We start from the raw sequence: 13571 nt of genomic DNA on the forward strand, positions 1-13571 counted from the left end.
AAAGAAAACTTTTCAGCAACCCAATCGTTTTGGATATGTGAAATTCAATGAAGTTTTAGGAAAACACCCTTCACAAAGTAAATTAGTAAACTCAAAGGCTATCCTGAGATCAAACTAGATAGAGCTACAAATCTGGATTTCAGGTGTATGTTAAAATTGCACTGTTGAAGTTCCAAAACTCAGAGTAGGTCAGCACAAATCTAAAAAGTAGCATGAGGTCAGTCTTATGTCTTAATATTCTTCCTCTTCACTTTCAATACAAACAAACCTGTACATGGAAAGGTACAAACACCAGATTGTCCTACCTTGTCCAAAAGTATATACATGACCATCTTTTGTCAGTGCGACAGAGAACTGGGTTCCACAGGCAACTTTTTTTATTCCAATTCCACAAAGAATATCCACTTTCTATGGGGTAAGTGAAAGGAGAAAGAGCTATGGTATTATGAGGATATAAGCAGAAAGCAAACATGAATTTAATCTGTAACTCCTGCTTCTAAAAAGAAATTTTGTAATTCCCACTGTGCAATGCATACATTGTAGGATTACTCTAATTAATGCTTGCAAATTAACACAGGAAACAAACAGACTTTTCTCTTTTTTTCTTTAACGGAACTAACACCTTATTCTATGTACAGTGATTCAAATTACCTTTTTTTTTTTTCTGTGCGTGAACAGGGAGTAGAAGTAGATGAATGTATAAACAACCTCCCCCCCAAGATTCAAGAGAAGAAAGGTCTCCTCTTCAAGCTAATCCTAAGATTTTCACTATTTGTATTGCCACTGAGATAAGGTTACTATTATTTACGTGAAAGCCTTTAAAGTATCAGGCTCAGCAAAACGTATCATCAGATTAATCTAACTTCTGAAAATTACACTCTGAACACTGTGTAACACATTTAACAACACTGAAAACTTACGCAAAGAATAATTTTTCTATGAATTCTAACCTGTGGTGAGGATTTTGCAGTGGAATTTCCCAAACCAAGTTTACCATAATCTCCGTCTCCAAAAGCCCAAACCATTGAGCCATCTGTTGACACAGCCACAGTATGATTGAGTCCACAGGCCACCTGGTTGAGAGAAATGTGTTATTACTACAATTTTTGCTAACTTGTTACTAACCCAAACACCCAACTACCTTTAAGGACAGAAAAATTGTGTTTATTAAAAAATGAGCATCCTTTTAAAACCATTAAAACTTCCACTACTTATTACAATGTTTTAAGGGCATTTAGGACCACAGTAGTATTTTTTAGGTATTTGCTTCCTCTCAGCTCCAAGAACCAAAGGATAGTATTATGCTACACATGCTCATTGTTTAAGAATATAAAACAGCTCATGAATTCATGCTTAAAAATGTTGAAATCTTGAAATTCTATTGTAACGTTAGAATATCTTAGAAAATGTTAAAGAACATGGGCAGTTTTGCAGAAAGAGGTACAAAGCGTCAGGAAAGTAATTATTTAAAAAATTATGCATAGTCAAATTCTGCCATCATAATCAAAATAAAAGCCAAGGTTAAAAAAACCAGAACACGTAAATATGTTGAAAACATCAGCTTTAAACAAGGATACACTGCTAGTTTTAGATAAACCATGCCTGTCCAATCTGGTAACCTTCCAGCGCCGTCACTCTTTCTGGAAGTTTCTTATTAGAAGTATTTCCAAGTCCTAATCGACCATAATCACCGTTTCCAAACGTAAAAAGTTTGCCATCTGCTGTCACCACAGCTGAGTGTTTGAAGCCACATGACATCTGGAAGCAAAATAAACATAATTTTTACACACATTTTACATCTGGGGGGAAAATTATATTAGCTATTACATGTAAATATGTTAATACCTTTTCCTCCCCTAAACTATATTCACTTTATAAAGAATTACGATACAGATATTTCAGTATTAATCATTTCTCCAACAACCTATCTCTTATTCTTCTCAACAGTAATGTTGAGCAGGAGGACAGGTGGATATTTGCGTGAAGAAAGGTTTTCAGGTGGGTTTTTTAATTTTTTTTTTTACCAACTACTGTTTTCTACAAGCAGATCGCTTTTGTTGTATGAGTATTTTATATTTTTACAAAGAAACCCCCAGTATAAGCCAAATATGTTTTTGACAATGCGCATTTAGTACTTAGGAGGAGGTCTCGGTGACTAGTTCTGTAGGTCAAAGTCACCTGACAAGGACTAAAGAAAACTTCTAAATCACGCCTGTATTTTGACAATCTTTTGATCATCCTTCTCTTCCGTGCTCTTTCTAACTTTTAGTCTTCTCCAAGTAGCATCTATCAATTAACATCACACCCTTCAGCTGGAAATTATCACCTTGGTTCATAATGCTCAGAGAAGTAAAAAGTTGCCTGTTTTCATTCAGTATATGGATTCAAACTGTCAAGACTGACACTGGTTCTGGAACGTTCCTAGCACTAGGCTACCACGCCTGCTGTTTGTAGGAGACAAAAAATATTTTAGAACCTGCACCACTTCTTCTCCTTGCAGAGCCTCTATTTGCCTAGGCCTGCGCTGTCTGTCGCTGTTCCCATGTCCCAGTTTGCCGTAATCTCCATCTCCCCAACTAAAGACTTCCCCACTTTCTGTTAAAGCCATGGAATGCCCATCAGATCCACAAGAGGTCACCAGCTGTGTTACAACAAAGCCTATTAAAAAAAAAATGACAAAACACAGTTTAGAATAAATTATAATGAACTCTTAACATACATTTATCCAAATGCCCCTAGTGGTAGCAAATTAATTCTGGGCAAAGGAACCAACCACAATAACCGTTTTCTTGTTACAGCAATTTATTTATTTTTATTTTGAACAAAACCTTCATCTTCTCATGTATAGCCTATGCTTCTGGCCTGCCACTAGTTTTGAAATGAAATGTTCTGATCTTGAGCAAACATTTTCCCACCTTCTTAAAATTCAGGAATTTTAACATACTACTACTTAAATCTTAAGGAAAAACGAACATCTAGTTTATTTGTTCAATTTTTTAATTAAAGACCACGGTATTTCCATGTGTAAACCTGTAAAAATTGCATCAACACAAATAATTATATTAACTACTGAAATGCTTGTTTGTGCTTTATCAGTTGATTCACTTCAAAGTCAACAACTTTACCTTGCAGGGCTGAAATGACTGTTAGCACGTGGAGATCATCAGAATTTCCTTGTCCCAGTCGCCCATAGCTCCCCTCTCCACAAGCCAAAACCGTGCCGTTAGCTTGAATAACAAAAGTACAATTCTGACCACAAACAACCTAGTTTAGAAAGACACAAAGGACTTTTAATGATTTTTGTGTTAGATGCAGCAACACTGTAAAACCTGCATTACAATGTCCTTTTTAGTTTGTTTTTCTTTATAATTGTACCAAGACAACAGACTCTTCTGTCACACTGCAAATACCTTTGTGACAACCCTGTCGACATAAGACTTCACTCACGCCATGTTTAATGCAGTTTTGTTACCTGTTCACATCATAATAAAAATTACTTAATTGAAACTTGCTACTAGCGTTGGCAAACTGTTGCTGTTTTAGGCCCTGCCAGCAATTAAGCACCACGAACCCGCTCGCTCGCTCACTCCCCGCCTAGGGAGGGATGGGGGAGAGAATTGTGATTTCTTTCCAGTGAGAGAAATCACAATGTACCTGAGATTTTGTTTAGACATTTGCATCCTGAATGTCAATGTTCTTTCAGGAAACAAAACTGGCACGTGTATTACGCTAACGCTGCGCAGGTTATTTTCAAATCATGCTCATATGAAACACTTTTGTTTTGACAGATTTCAGTGGTGGCTTGGTTTGAAAGATTTCCTCTTCAGTGAAAACACATGTTTTGGGAGTACTTCGCAGTAAATTCAACAACAAATTGCAAAGATATTTAGAAAGCAATTTTGACAAACTGTACAAACCATACATTAAAAATAGCATTAAAAATAGAAGCACGTGACTGTTTTAAAGTGATCACCTGCTGAGCCTGAGAGAATGAAGATGCTGCTACTGGTATCATGACATTTCTACCAGCTTCTGCTAACTGTCCATGTCTTCCTGCTCCCCAGAGATACACATCACATTTGCCTCCCAAGTGCCAATCCTATGGAATAACATGAAAGAATGCTTTAGGACAAGAGTACTTTCAATACCTCACAATATTTTAAAATAATTGAAAAAAATAAATAAAGCCAATCAACCAAAAAATCAAACAAAAAAATCCCACATCAATTTTACTAACCTCTGGCCTCGACGTTGCCCAAGACATTATCTGTTCATCCATACCATTGATCCATTTACTGTTATCCTGCACAACAAAAGCCACAGTTATCACATTCAGCTCAAGAGATGCACATTATTTTTCTGTTATGTAATACGCATTTTCCGTTCTAAGACAATATTGACTTTCAAATTATTCTAAATGGTACAGCAGTAAGCGTGTGTGCAGACTGAAATACTTTATTTTCATCCATAGGCCAAGTTTGTTTTCTTACTTACACCTGTTCAGCAATGACACTGTTATCCATGACTTGCAATCCAAATCAAAGAAAGGAAAACAAACAAAATTCATGATGAAGTAATCTCTTCCTATTTACTGATGCTTAGTGCTTTTTGAAGTTTTAATTGCAAATACTGGCCTAAAATCTTATAAGCTTGCTGATGATAAAACCCTTAGTCCAAAACTTCTATTTTGGTTTACGTATCATAACAAGTCACAAAGGCAACTGACACTAGCAAAATAATTTGGTGTAAAAATGTGCCGAAATATTACTCTAAAGATAGCATTGTAAAGTTCTACATTTCTTGCCTCTACCACATATGAAAATTACTGTCACAGTTTTTCATTTTTAATACGCAACCGACTTGTGCTCATTACACACAGAGCCATCTTTACAGTATATTCTAACCAGTTAATTAAAAAAATAACCTTACACTTATTGCTGGTGCTTATGTATCTTTACAGTCCAGAGATGTTAACTGCATCGCACCATAGGCTCGGTAACAACATGCTTCACTGTTTAGACAATATAGCACATTTTACCATTAGGAGAGTAAGCTCATCCTCTGGAACAGGCTCCAGGTCCGGAACAGTAAAGGATTCTGGGAATTGTGCTCCCTTGGCCAGGGCTTCAGCAGCTTTTATGGTGGTAGAGAAACACTCTAGCCAGGCCCATTCTGTAGGATTCCAGGCTGAAGGATCAGGGAGGCAGTTCTGGTGATGAGGTGGTACCGGGGGATTGCACAAGAGCTGATCTAGGTGAAGGCCCACAGCCAGTGATGCCAAGCACTGCATGTAAGGGCTATGAACAAGCTGGTCTCCGCAAACAACATGGGGCTAAAGGTGAGGGGCGTTGGAGAGAGAAATTGGACACGCAAAGTTAGAAATATGTATTAATCAGTTCAGAAACAGGAGCCTTTCAAAGCTACCCTGTGGAAAAATACTTTCCTCTGTGCTTAATCAAAGGGTTTCTAATATTATGAATACTCTCAAATTAGGAGACTACTAGCTTTGAGAATACTGAAAGACATTTGCAAATAGGATACAGGAAAGTCTTCTGGGCTCTCTGTGGTGAAAGACCAAAACCACCTGAGATTCAAACAGTGACTTCATGTCAGACATGAATTTTAAAAGTTCACCTTAGCTCTTACCTTTTCGTAAGCATACTGTTCCTGAAGCATTACTGGCAAACGTTCCAAGAAAGCTCGCATGCAAGGAGCCATATTTAATCCCAGAACTCCTTGCTGTTTCAGTGCAGTCCTACATGTTGCAAGGACGTGATTGGAAGATATCCACTCTGATGTACAGTTCACTACCAACACATCCTGTTTAAGAACAGTCGCAAGACACATTAGAAATGAAAAATTCACCTCCACTGATTTCTCACCAATCATCTTAGTTTCCGTAGGGGCCAGAAAACACACAAGCCTGAACATTTCTGTCTCTGCTGGTGAATCATCTGCTGACAAATGCTATGGAGTAGCCCCCTCCATTTGCCACTTCCTCACATTCCCATGGCAATGCTAGGATTATCACTCCAAGGAAGAATGCAAACATGGTAACGAGCAGAGTTCATTTCAGTGAATGCTGTGAACTTAGTTTAGGAGTAACCTTAGTTTAGGACTTGCCTTGTAATATGACCTTCAATATTTGATCTGAATTCAGGAAAGACTTTCAAAGAATTCCAAAATACTGAGAATCACATGCAGCATGACTCTACGAACAGGAGTCATAACTTGTGCCATATTTATCTTCATTCACAAAAAATAACAACATCTTTTGGAATAATCAACTGTTATGAAAACTTTTGTTCAGGTGCCAGCAGTTCTGACACAGCAAACAGTGAAGTAAATTCTACTGCTCCTTAAAAATTTTTGAGGCTGAGGCTGCTTTAGATTAAGTTAGATCACTGAAGTATCTTATTTGCTGGGGGAAATGAAACATTTCTTCATGCTGCAGAAAGTGGGGGGGGAAGTCTTCTGCTTATTTTCATCAGCCATTTACAGCTGCTGCCGTTAAACAGAGAAACTGATATAACTGCTGGGCAGCATCCTTTATAACCACCGTCTCAGAAGGATTCCACCTTGCCCGTCCCACCCCCCCTCAATTAAACATGGCATACTATTAAAAAATCCCCAGCCTTTTCAGGGTCAGGTAATAGTTGAAAGCCAAAACAATGTGTCTTGAAAATATAAGAGAGTTTGATAGATATTTCTAGCTGCATATTTTAAAACATAACAAAAAAAAAAAGGAAAAAACAGACAAATGGCGTTCTCTTTTAGTAAAACATATGAAAGAATATTACTTTAACAGATAGTGTCACCTTTGATCTATTAGAGCAAGCAGCTACTCCAACTTCAGGTATCCATACCGCAGTCTGAATAGCTCCAGAACCTATCACAACACTCTGTAATACTGAGCCATCCTAAGGAAAGAAGTGTTCTGAGTCAGTATATACACAACAGCTAATTTTCTGTTTAAATGCATACAATCACTTTGTGTTGTACAATTCCTAAGGGATGATACTCTCCAAAGCTGTTCAGTAACTATTTAAAAGTTGTTCAGTAACTATTTAAAAACTGAAACATTTACACTAAAGGCAAGAAAACCCCATATTCTAGCATTTTTATCACGTTAAGAAGGTAACATAACTAAGGATTTAGAAATGTTTAATAACCCACTTTATCTGACTCTTGGAAAAGTTCTCAAAGTAAGAGAAAATTGTTCCCAACTGTAAAGACAGAGCAGCTGGTTCTGCAAAGCCTAACTAACATGACCAAGCCTACAGAATGAATCAACAGTAGAACCATAAAATATAAAATGCTTCAAAGGTAAGTACAATCTCAATTTATATTTTACACCATTATTTTATACCATGCTTTCTCTAATATTTCTAACATACTGGAGGGGAGGAAAAAAAAAGCTAGTCTGATGCCTTGACCTTTTTAGATATAATGTTTAGACACATACTAAAAAAAAAAAGATGCCACATCAAAGATTATCTTACCCGTAAAGACCAAATATTCATGAGACCACCAAGTCCACCAGATACTAATGCCAGTCCATCAGGACTGAATGCAACAGTCCGAACAGGAGTTATATGTCCTCTCAGCTGAAATACACACTTGACTTCTACTGCTTTTCTGTATCCATCCTGCAAATTATTTCATAGTTATGGGACATTGAACTATTTACAGAAAACAGAATAGCATAACAGCTTCTGTATTCTGTAATAAATACTGATCATCCATAGAGATGGGGTACTTTCCATAACATAATAAAAAAGACCAGCACTACGACAATATTTTATAAATCTGTCACGTTATCATTTTTCCTCCCCTTACAAAATGCCATCAACATTAAAGACCTCATTACAATTTACATATGTGAAATTAATCTTGACTTAATTTTCTCTGGAAAAATTTTTCAACTCTTATTAAATTTTAGTATAGATTTATCAACTTTTAAAAAAATGTAAACACATCAAAATACAATCTTTAGCCAAACAAAATTAATTTAAACCTGTGACTTCTTACTTCCTGTTCTGAAAATGCCTACACATACCCAAATGCAATATAAACTTTTTTTGGCAAATGTCTCCTCTCAGGAAATGCTGAGACTGGAATACCTCACTCATGTTCCTCTCCTCCCTCAACTTCGGAATGAGCAAAGACTGTTCCTTAAACACCAAGTTTACGCCTTTTACCTTGGCACTTGTTTCTTGGTCCCACCATCCTTCTGAGCAAGCCGAGCTGCACTGCAATGCGACTACTATGTCCTGGGGTACAGTCCAGACACACACCAAACCATTGTGGCATCCTCTAAAGGAAGTCAGGATAAATCAGAAAAACAAAGTAAAGGTATTAACCAACAAAATACCAGTGGTCTAGTATTAACTGAAAATATCAGTAGTCTTCACCGCCTTCCTACGAAACTATATTGTATCAATTAATCTGAAGTGGAAAGGCATGTTCCCAATGGATAAATTCATTTTTTCCTATTCCTTTCCCCTCCCCCGTAGCTTTTCAATTTTTGTTAACAATGTTTTCTCAGAAAAAATATTTGGATGAAGCAAAAAAAATTTCAAGCAGTACCACCACACACAGGTCTCATGGCATGAAGAAAACAGTTGGCAACAAGAGCAGAGCCACTCTTTCCATCTGAATTCTGAAGCCTCATGGACCTCATGGCAACTGGCTTATGGAATGAATGTTGTTTAAAAAAAAAAAAAAAAAAAGACAAAACTTTTTGTTGCTCTGGACACTAAAGACTGGTAGAAAAGACCTGCAAAAGACCTACAGAAACAATGTAAAAAAAAGTACATACGTAGCCAGTAAAAGCTGCAACTTGGGTCCTTTCCCTGGAAGAGCACACCAGGCAATGCCATTCACAAGAGCTGGGTGGGACAGTGAATGCAGACGTCTCCAACATCCTCCGATATATCCCCAGAGTTTCACTGTTTCTTCTTTGGCACATGTCAGCAGAATCTTACCAGTTGGATCCCACTTCATACTAACAATCATATCCTATTGGATTTTAAAGAATTGAAAGTCGGTATGAAGTGACACAGCACAAACAGAGAAAATATAACTCTCGGAGCTCATGTAACGTTCAATTATTAATAGCAAAGAACATTTTATTCTCAAATTACTTTACAGAGGTAGTAAGAGGCCATTATGATACTTTTCAGAACTACCAAATTAAAATAAAATCCTAGGTCCCTGACAGAAACTAAAGGGAAACCATCTTTTCATTGCACACCTTTCTTGATCTCCCCTCCCGCCCCCCAAACAAGTAGATAATTTTTCCTTCTTTTTTTATAATATGAAATTGTAGTATGAATGACCTTAACGGTACATGGTTCATAAACATGTTAGGCAATGGGGCAGATGTAGCTTTGCGTCTAACTGAGGTAGGAAAAAAGAACAGCCCATAGTGGAAAATGCAAGTATAGTTTCAGTGGTACAGCATGCTCACTTCTGTGACTACCATGCTTCAAATATGAAGACCGGTTCATGGCAGCACTCAAGATGCTTTTGCTACACCTACGGCTGACAAATTCTCCTCTTAGCCTAACAAATCATTTATAGACTATTAATGACTTCTTATTACATGCTAGACAAGCAAACATTCTAAACCTTTGTGGCTGCATATTTAGGAAAACATCTTTTGCTTTGTACAGGAACTTAAGCTTTACAAAAATATGTGACATAACCAAAATTAGTTATAAGCACTTCTACAAATTAAAAGAACTACAGTATTTTAAATCCAGACATGCAGAGCTGTGTCCTTAATACACTTCTGTTGCTGTATGTACGTACACTTCACAATCTCTAACACCAAAAAAGGCTATAGAAGTTATTTATTTGTTGTTTGGTAGACTGTTCCTTTAAAATATATTGTGTTGAATATGTATCAGAAATAGGTATGTGTTCTTAAAACAATCTGCACTTGACTTTATAGCTTTCAGAAAGAAAAAAGCTTAAACAGATCTTTACCTACAAAATTATATATTACTTTAAAAAAGACTAACTCTACCTTATGTGCATCAACTAAAACGATTCCTCCTTTTTCAAGTGGTTCCTTTGTTCCTATTAGCAATTTTCCATCTGAGTAGCCAACTGCAAATGGTCTGTCTTCACTGAACCAGGCAAGGCATGTGACAGACACTACGTAAACAGATGACACAAACATCAATTAAACTAAATTGAACTTCACTTCTGCCAAAGAGGTTTTTGCAGTGCAACTGTCTAAAATATGAAGTGCATAGCAACTTCCCCCACCACCAAGGTTACTCAACATACCTTTGGTCTGTAAATTTTCTTGAATTTGTATTGTGAAGATAAATCTGAGTGCCACTGTCATGACAGCTGTTAAGATTATTTTGTAATAGTTTTTTCACTCTTCTCCTTTTTATTAAAATAACTGAATTTATATTCCTGACACCTTGAAAAGAACTATGCTAGGGGAAAAGAAAAAATGGAGCCTGAACCCTATGCAGCTGTCTGAGATAGGGATGCTTCTAAAAAAAGCACCGAAAACTTGAGCCTTTCTTAGCAGGGAGATATTGCCTCACTCGATTCTGAAAAAAACCCCTGCAATTTCCTGAAGAAGCAATATGCAAAACCACGCAATGCTACCAAAGATGTGCTACTTGATGTCCTCTGGGACTGGAACTATAAAGGAAAAAAGGCAATAATTCAGTAATTCAAATGATACTGACTACATGCTATCTGTAGACAGAATAGATACTGAAGGGAAACCTATATTCATTTTATACAATGGCAAGGAAGGAACGTCAGGATTTCACTAGGTTGCTACTGTTTGTCTCTGCTGTAGGGGAATCAGGTGGAGATCCCACAGACTTTTCCCCTCCCTTGAATACCACTGAATGATGCTTGCAGGTAAGGTACCAAAAATCATATCCCATGAACAATAATAAACAAATTGAGATTACATACTTGCTTAGTAAAAACAAAGGGGTGTGGATCAATAATTTAAATTTTTACTTAAATACTGATAGAGTCACCTACCATCTTTTCTGTAGCAGTGTTCCAGTTCTAGCCGGTGCATGGTTGAAATATCTACAACTTCAATAAGACCAAGAGATCCATCCATACGACCAATTAATAATAATTCTGGAGCATCTCCTGTCCATGCTGAAGCTGGCCCTTCTTCTGGCCAAGCTAGAGAAGACACCCAGTGGGGCTGAAGGTCTAATAATCCTTTTCCTCCTAGGAGCCCAAAAAGTCTTTTAAAACTACTTCATCCTCATGAAGAAAAGATAACAACGAAAATACTTTCCATGGGAACCTATCAAGTGATCCTATTTAGAGTTAGGACATACTACAAATTCAGTTACCAGACTATAAGGCAATAGTCAGCTAATCTATGCAGACAAAATGCAGCTGACAAATCTTACTTGTCAGTCAAGTTAAACAGTTTTTTTAAGGAAGGAAGCTAAATTCTTCAGTACTCAATAAATTTATACTTTTCCTGTGGATTGTTCACTAACATGGGCAGTGTAACCGGTGATTTTTGTTAAGTGCAAAACAACAGAATGATGTTTCAGAGATTAAAGATGACAAAGTGATTAACAGTCTTCCTCTCACAGAAGTTCTAAAGGTATTATGCTGGATTAGTCAACTGCAGCACAAATGACAGTAAAAATGTAAGAGAATCCACGTAAAAGATGCTTGCAAACTGAACCACGGAATTGGAAAGAGCCTTTCCTGGACCAGGTTCAGTCCCCTCTATCACAATGTTATCTCATAAATTTGTCTCATCAATTTTATAGTATCTCTTCCCCAGTTTTCGTTCCTCCTTGTAAAATATGAGATGACAATCTGTTGAACATTAGAAACTTTCTTCAAGTTATTCATGGACAATTTATTTACGTTTCTTCTTGTGTCAACACTATCAATTTGCTTACATAACTGCTATTCCTCCCTGGGCTTTTCCTAGAATATTTATTTATAATAATAGTACCCTTCCTAGTATATTTATTTAAAAGCTTCTTCCTCCAAGACTTTTGTTCAAATAAATAAAGCAAGCTCACTCATTCTGCTCTCATTAGAAGACATTCCATCTAGCTGATCACTCTAGCAATCCTTCTCTCAATCTGTTTCAGTCAATTTTTGCATTCTCCCCGTTGCATGTAGAAATGCAATTCTTGCAGACTATAGGAAGAGAGTATTTAGAGACAAAAATTGCTACGAGTGATCAAGCTTCACACCTAAACGCTTCTGATTCATCAAGGACTCAAATGCTGCTCAGTTTTCCACAGAACTAATTGTAAATCACACATCCATTTGTGGTTAGTGCCTTCTTCTAATTAAAATAGGTTTACAAGACATTATGGAAGATGGCAGGCATTTAGATTGGAAAGCACACACAATTAAATACTCAGGTAAACAAATATTCAGTATCTTAGCAGCTTCCCTAGAAATATGTTGTATCATAAAGCGTTCACAGGTAGTTAAGAGCATACCATTGACTTGCCATATGTTCACCATCTTTTCCGTAGCTCCAGCCAGATACTTGCCACTGATGCTCCAACAGACAAGAGACAAACTAAGATCACTGGGTGACCCCAGACTTTCTTCAGAATCACCTTCTCTGTAGTAGAATAACATAATGCAATTTAAAAAGGGTATTTCTTTTGAGCACTGAGGAAAACATAGAATTCATTAAACATCACAGTTAAAATCTGGAGTAAATTGATATTTACATGATCAATTTTTCTGCTTGTATTTCTATATTCTTTTTAAAACCGCTTCAAACTACAAATGAATTATTTCCACAGTTAGAAATTTGAAGTGAGGTTTCAACTAGAAAGTAAGATTAATTATCTTTAACTTTACCTAGTTATATATGAAATTTAACAAATCTATCATCTTTGGTGAGGGCAGAATTTTCTGGGATGTCATGAAATGAAACAATAGCTTGGACAAAAGAAATGAGAGAGGTACATCTTGCTCTCAACTCTAATTTAAACTCTTCCTCCTGTTAAAACGTTGCTACACTGTTCTAAAATTCTGTTTTAAAGTCTGCTTTGGCTAACTGTAACAGGACCACTGGCATATTTTATTGCCCTTAAGGTCACAAATGACAGGCATGGGTTTTACCGATTTTAGTAAAGGGTAAATGAAGGCTATAATATTGCCAGGATGCATACTGTAAGCCAAATACCGTATCACCCCCGTGTTTTTGAAGATGCAGGAGGCACGCCTTTGTCGTGTTCTTGCTTAAGCAGGAGACGTTGAATATAGCAGGTAATGGCATATTGCAACTATTATTAACAACATTAACTTAGTAACATAACACATGTAGCAATATTAATATAAAAAGTTAACAGGTAATAATACTCAGGGAATAGTAACCTAGTAGCATTTAATTAATGTTCTTCCCAACTCAGAAAAACAGGAAGTATTCTCACAGAAAGAGGAGATAATTCTATCAAAAAGAAGGAATAATGCCTTTTCATCTGCTCATCTTTTTTTTTTTGCTAAAAAAATAGTTCTACCTTTAAAGAAGAACTGGCACTTACCCACTGCAATAAAGAATACAAATAGAA

At 36.7% G+C, this 13571-nt stretch overlaps 1 protein-coding gene across 1 annotated transcript in view; it reads right to left on the reverse strand.

Annotated features, from left to right (window-relative positions):
- HERC1 (HECT and RLD domain containing E3 ubiquitin protein ligase family member 1) overlaps positions 1-13571 on the reverse strand; it is a gene marked incomplete at its 5' end in the record, with an annotated part of 85426 nt that overhangs the window by 8703 nt on the left and 63152 nt on the right. Inside the window, 16 exons of the mRNA XM_082005376.1 lie at positions 306-408; positions 951-1073; positions 1603-1758; positions 2477-2658; positions 3126-3264; positions 3974-4099; positions 4238-4303; positions 5039-5332; positions 5647-5820; positions 6819-6920; positions 7503-7649; positions 8202-8316; positions 8822-9021; positions 10034-10164; positions 11029-11229; positions 12486-12613. Coding sequence (XP_081861502.1) covers positions 306-408; positions 951-1073; positions 1603-1758; positions 2477-2658; positions 3126-3264; positions 3974-4099; positions 4238-4303; positions 5039-5332; positions 5647-5820; positions 6819-6920; positions 7503-7649; positions 8202-8316; positions 8822-9021; positions 10034-10164; positions 11029-11229; positions 12486-12613 — 2387 coding nt within the window. The remainder of the gene's footprint in view (positions 1-305; positions 409-950; positions 1074-1602; positions 1759-2476; positions 2659-3125; positions 3265-3973; positions 4100-4237; positions 4304-5038; positions 5333-5646; positions 5821-6818; positions 6921-7502; positions 7650-8201; positions 8317-8821; positions 9022-10033; positions 10165-11028; positions 11230-12485; positions 12614-13571) is intronic.

The sequence above is a fragment of the Phaethon aethereus genome, assembly GCF_964289735.1.
Source record: "Phaethon aethereus genome assembly, chromosome: 12".
Classification (NCBI taxonomy): Eukaryota; Metazoa; Chordata; class Aves; order Phaethontiformes; family Phaethontidae; genus Phaethon; species Phaethon aethereus.